This window comes from Cynara cardunculus, unplaced genomic scaffold, assembly GCF_001531365.2.
Source record: "Cynara cardunculus var. scolymus isolate 2C unplaced genomic scaffold, CcrdV1 Un_Scaffold_232, whole genome shotgun sequence".
NCBI classification, from domain to species: domain Eukaryota; kingdom Viridiplantae; phylum Streptophyta; class Magnoliopsida; order Asterales; family Asteraceae; genus Cynara; species Cynara cardunculus.
This window is the reverse complement of record NW_020200568.1, coordinates 257,846-263,713: the sequence shown is the minus strand read 5'-3', so window position 1 is coordinate 263,713 and position 5,868 is coordinate 257,846. Positions and strand designations below refer to the sequence as shown.

Genomic DNA, 5,868 nt, shown 5'->3' with positions numbered 1-5,868 from the left:
AAGAAGAAAATAAATCATTTTACAATGAAACTTTTTCATATTAATACAGTTTCATGAACATTGATTTTTTTTCTCCAACCTCAACCCACGATTTCATTCCTAAAGTTGATATAATCTTCATACAAGCTTTCCAGATTCATTGCATACCAAATAATTAAAAATCAAAATTTTAATAATATAATATAATAAAAGTTTGAAACGTTACCATTTTCATACTTTCTTTTATTAAATTGCCTTAAATAAAATGTATTAATAACTTCTTTAATTATCAAAAAATTGTGTAAAATGACATAAATACCCTTATCAATTAAATTTAATTAACAAAATAGAATTTTCTTATTGGTCGAAATTGGTTTACACGTTTTTTAGAATTGGATGGTTTGCATTTAAACCTGCCCCTATATATATATATATATATATATATATATATATATATATATATATAGGCCTAATCAAATGAGAACTAATTAGTTTGTGGTAACTGTGAGAACCAATATTAACCACAAATCAATAGATAAATTAGGAAATTTATATTTTGGCAATTTTGAATTAAAATATTAATGCAAGGATATTTTTGGTATTTTAAAACTTTTCTCCCTACTCTCTTCTCTCTCCGGCCACCGTCCGCCGGTGATACTACAATGGTATCACAATGCATCATAAATGTGCTTGGGTATCACATTGATGTCGTTTGTGTGGTCGATCGAAGATGTAATACAGTGGTATCACTATGCTTCTTATATACGATTAGGTATCACAATGTATCTTTTGTTTAACAGAGTCAATATTTTTAGGTATCACAGTGGTATCATAATGATATCACCGAAGAACGGTGTCCGGAGAGAGGAGAGTTTTAAAATACCAAAAATATCCTTGCATTAAAATTTTAATTTAAAATTACCAAATTTATAAATTTTCTAATTTATCTATTGATTTGTAGTTAATATTGGTTCTCACAGTTACCAAAAACAACTCAATTCTCTATTTATTTACTACAAACAACTCAGTTCTCCCTTAAATAGGCCCCTATATATATATTAAAAGATTATAAACTTTTCTTTAAACATTTTATCTTTGCTGTTGCAACACAAATACATTTGGCCACCAAATGGCTATTAACTCATGGTCCGTTTTTGAGTTATTTCTTTAGTTTTACAAGCGGTTCTGGTCCCGTGATAACTCAAACCAACCATGAGGACCATTTGTATAACAAAAAAATAACACCTGGCTTTTCGCTGTATAACAGGCAACAGATAAATCAACCCAACACCTTGAAGATAAAAACTGAAATTGAACCTCAGTTGAAATGCAGCAATCCAAAAATGACTCCAAACATTAAACCAACAAAACATCCATATATTTAATCTAATAATAGAACAAACGTAAAAGCAACAACTCCATCCAACGCTTCATTTGTTGGCTCTTCCCGACGAAGGATATCATTGATTTCTCAACATTTTACCTCCTTCAACCCCACACCAAAGTACAAAAATGTCGGGTCTGCAGCACCATCTTTGTAGTAAGCGAACACTGTTGTACTGTCATCATGCATGCTCTCCCCAACAAAACTGCATAACAACCACCCATGTTTCCACAAAATCAGTACAAATATATGGAAGAAACAATCAACATTACCATTAAAATTGACCAAGTGACTGTCACTGTAGGAGTTCTAACCTCATCAAAGGTAAAAAGTGTAAGTGATCATTTCTTGTATATAAAATTATATACTTCAAAAAATGGACCTAAGTGCACATTCTTCACCTTCAAGCTAAAAGTCTAATAAAAAAAGCAGTGACCAAGTATAATAGTAACATTGGTCATTGAGGTCATTGTCACTTACGCTTACATTGCTGATTGAAAGTCAAGTTGAAAGACTTGATGGCTGAGCAAATATATACAAACCTAACCATGCACTTCTTTGGCCAAGATAAATGTTGAAAATATGTTCTACTTTCATCTACTTTAAAAGAGCCCTAAATAAGTAAGGAATCTTGTGAATGGAGAAGGAAAAAACAAGGCCTAACAATGTCCTTCTTTGGGTAACCAATACAAAATTTTTTTTGTAATAATACTTTCTACTTTTCTGTTTCTCAAGTAGTATGATAATTAGAACCTAATCCTAATTCTCCAATTCACAAACAAAGATCTAGCCTTTTCCATGTAATATGGCCAGCCGACAGAATGCCAAACAAAAAAGGCTTCCAATCATATGCAAAGAAGCAGATGAACAAGAGACTTACAACTGGAGGTCACTGAGCTTTGAGAGGAGGTACTTGGTTGCTGCCTCAATGTTTTTCTTAAAGAACTCTTGCTTATCTGCATCAAGCTTGGGAGTAAGTTGTTTGATGTACCTCTTGATGTAAGTAACAAACTGCTTCTTGTCGAAAGGAGGTTGCTCCTACACATCATGTGTTTTCAAATGGTCAAATAAATGGAATTCTCAAAGTTTACTAGGATACCAGAATACGTTGCCACTTTTTACCTGGAGTCTAAAGGTATCAACAATGTCGACTACCTTCACTGCTTGATCATCAACACCCTCGTCTTCATCACCTCCTTCAGCAGAAGGGTTTGCACCAATGTTAACATCCACTGCTCCTTGTACCACCCACTGCAGACGGGAGTTTTCATATTACAAGTTAGTAACATGTGATTAATCTATAGTTTACTCGCAGCTTCCACATCAAAGATTTACAAAATGAATGATGGTACAAAACCAACCTTTCCTTCAACTTCCCATAGGATTCCATTCAAAATTTCATTGTAAGGAAATGAGTCCGAGAGAAGCTCGTCACCTGAGATTACAAATACAATTTGAATTAGATATGCAAGATGCTATATAATAATCAAGGCATTGAAAATAAGAAATCATTCAAGGTTGATAAAAGGCAAAGTGTTCTAATTATAACCAATTAAGGCTGCCTATGTGGCCACCTAGCCATTAAGTAGCCTAAATGCCCTAGTTAGTCGAAACTGCACCATTATGGTTAGCAATTAACCATCAAATTAAGTATTTGAAAGGTTATTCAGAATTTTTTGTTTCTGTTCATCAATCAATTTTTCTCCCAATTCAGATGGAATGTTCCCACCGTTGTTGAGTAATTATATGAATGGAATGGAATTAAGAAAACATCCTATAAAGAACTAGTTGGATCAAAATAATGTACCATCAATCTTTGTTAATAGCTTATATTGTTAAATTCATAACACCCAACGTCCTCTCTCCGCATACACTTAATAAAGTCTAATTAGTATATAATAGGTGAACGGACACTTAAAAGCTATAAAATTACAATCGAAGTTCATCAATCGTTTGGGATAAGATAAAGAAATTCTTCGGATGATTGTTAAAAAACATACCTTAAACACAAAAAATAAAATCAGAAAACAGTGGTTGCAGATAAATCACGAAAGAAGATATTCAAGAGAAAATTAAGTAAAATATAAAACTTGAAACATGGTAAGTAACAAGATGAAAAACATGAACAAAGAACTAAAAAGATGAAATCTTAAAACAAGCTAATAAAAAGTCCAATACAACCCGAACCAGAAACCAATCTTCAGATCTAAAACACAACAAATCTAAGCATCAAATAAATAGCCACCCTATGGAATTATCCGTCCAACGTATATTAAATCATCACTAGATCTACAAAAAAACAAACTAACTAATCATAATCAATGACCAGAAAACCCTAAAATTTACAATCTAAAAGCTGTTTAGTTGAAAACAGATGATGACTCAAACATGAACAATCAATCATTCAACTCAAATCAAACAGCATACAACAGATCTATGAGATTACCAGTAAGCAAGTCCTGATAGACCAACATGCTTCTCGGATCGGTGAAAACAGGGAGTGGAGAGAAAGCAAAAGGGAGAGCAAGCAGGCAGGCAGGATGCAGCGTGGGGAGAGGGTTTGTTGCGCGTAGATACGGCGAGTATATATAGGCCGAGGGTTTTGGCAGACCATCACTCTAATATCAAGTTACGAAAATAGGTCTATCTTTTCCTTAAATTCCATCCTTGCCCTTTCTAATTATTGCACATCTGGGTCGGCTTTAACTTTTGACTTTTAGGGATCTTTATCTTTTATACCTTACGCATCTTTTTCAATTCCTTTTCCTTTTCTTTTTCTTCCTCATCTTTCAAATACAAAATCATCTCATTTCTATGAACTATAAAAAGAAAATTTATAAAAATAGCCGGTTTATATAATCTTTTGTCACAAAATAACCATATTTTAGAGGTTTTATCGGAATGATCATACGGATCGCCCCCGAGGGCGATCCTCCTATTAAGTCTTAAAGAAAAAATTCTCAAAAGTCGAGATTACTGTTCATCCTCTCGTTGACCGTGTTTGACCTTGCCCCGGGGCGATCCGTACTGTACGGGGGCCGATCCGGGTAAAAAAAAAATTTTGATTGGTTTTCTAATACCAATTTCACTATAAATATCAACTTCCTTCTTCATAATTTTTCACACCTTCCCTTCTATTTCTTTTCTCATATATTTTACTCTCACAACCCTTAACCCATTAAACACAATAAACCATCACAACATTTAACCCACTAAACACAATTAATCATCACAAAACATGAAATCACGTGAAAGTGATAATGTTTGTATGTATCTTCGAAGTGGCGGTTTATTCCAAGATATAAATGGTGTTTTAGAGTACCTTCCGATAACCTCCCCCACATGTGCAATACGTTTGTCTTCGCCAATAACTTATTCTGGGGTCGTCAAACGTGTGATGAAAAAGTTAAGTTTACGTGGTCCTTTCAATTTATTTTTTAAAACGAATACGTTATATCAGTTTATGGACGACGATGATGTGGTAATCCTCCACAACGCCGATGTCATTATACGGTAGTCTATGACGGTATGTCGAAGAATGGCTTTGATATTGGTCGGGATGGTCGGTGGGATGGTCAAAGCTCGGTTTTTCGCTCGCTTTTTCAGAGAAAACGGGCGGTGGGATGGTCGGCGGTGGGGATGAATGGTCCCCCACGTCCAATTTATATAAAACGTTAAGTAATAAAACAAAATCATCGTCAAATCGGCGTATAGAGATGTCATATCATGAAAAACCGCAAAATCAGATATAATGTCTGATTTTTTTCTCCAAAAATCAACTAAATATTTTTTTTTTCGTAACCACAATTATCATCCGGTTATTTTATAACGAAAAACCGTGAAATTTAAAATTAAATACGTAAAAAGACACACTTTATGTATTTTTTCTATTTTTATTAAAAACACCCCTTAATTGTTAAATAAAAAACACAAAAATATAGGTCAAATTTCGTCAATCAGATATTATATCTGATTTACGAAACCCAAAACAGATAAAAATAATTTTTGCTTCTCCATAATTATAAAGGTTTATTTTTAAACCTTTACCCATGAAATTTGGTTCTAAAAAAGTTAAAAAATACAACCTCAATGGCGTATCAGTTTTATTAAAAATACAAAAAAAAAAAAAAACCTGGATCGCCCCGGGGCGAGGTCAAACACGGTCAACGAGAGGATGAACAGTAATCTCGACTTTTGAGGATTTTTTTTAGACTTAATGGGGGGATCGCCCCCGGGGGCGATCTATGTGGTCATTCCGGTAAAACCTCTAAATTGTGGTTATGTTGTGGTAAAGGGTTGTGTAAACCGGTTATTTTTATAAATTTCCCACTATAAAATCCATAATAACTACTACTTATGATTAAAAAAAAATCATCATTATGATTTTTATTAATTATGATTGAGATATATATATATATATATATATATATAACTGATAAAATTTATTCATTATGATTATGATTAAAATGAAATTGATATAACTAAGATCATTTGTTAACCATAAA

General features: G+C 33.1%; 1 protein-coding gene across 1 annotated transcript; it reads right to left on the bottom strand.

Annotated features, from left to right (window-relative positions):
• Window positions 1-1,254: 1,254 nt before the first annotated feature.
• LOC112501553 (translationally-controlled tumor protein homolog) lies at window positions 1,255-3,915 on the bottom strand. The gene is made up of 5 exons (XM_025105217.1): window positions 3,810-3,915; window positions 2,725-2,798; window positions 2,486-2,614; window positions 2,244-2,401; window positions 1,255-1,568 (listed from the first exon to the last, which is right to left on the bottom strand). The coding sequence occupies exons 1-5, from the start codon at window positions 3,835-3,837 to the stop codon at window positions 1,451-1,453; spliced, it is 507 nt and encodes a 168-aa protein (XP_024960985.1). The 5' UTR covers window positions 3,838-3,915; the 3' UTR covers window positions 1,255-1,450.
• Between the last annotated feature and the right edge of the window lie 1,953 nt (window positions 3,916-5,868).

Bases quoted from the DNA above. Each gene is read 5' to 3' on its own strand.
- LOC112501553 (XM_025105217.1), bottom strand. From the start codon at position 3,837: ATGTTGGTCTATCAGGACTTGCTTACTG. The intron at 2,615-2,724 runs GTTGGTTTTGTA...TCCCGTCTGCAG, and splicing joins TATGGGAAGTTGAAGGAAAG to TGGGTGGTACAAGGAGCAGT. The intron at 1,569-2,243 runs GTAAGTCTCTTG...GTTGTTATGCAG, and splicing joins AAGCTCAGTGACCTCCAGTT to TTTTGTTGGGGAGAGCATGC.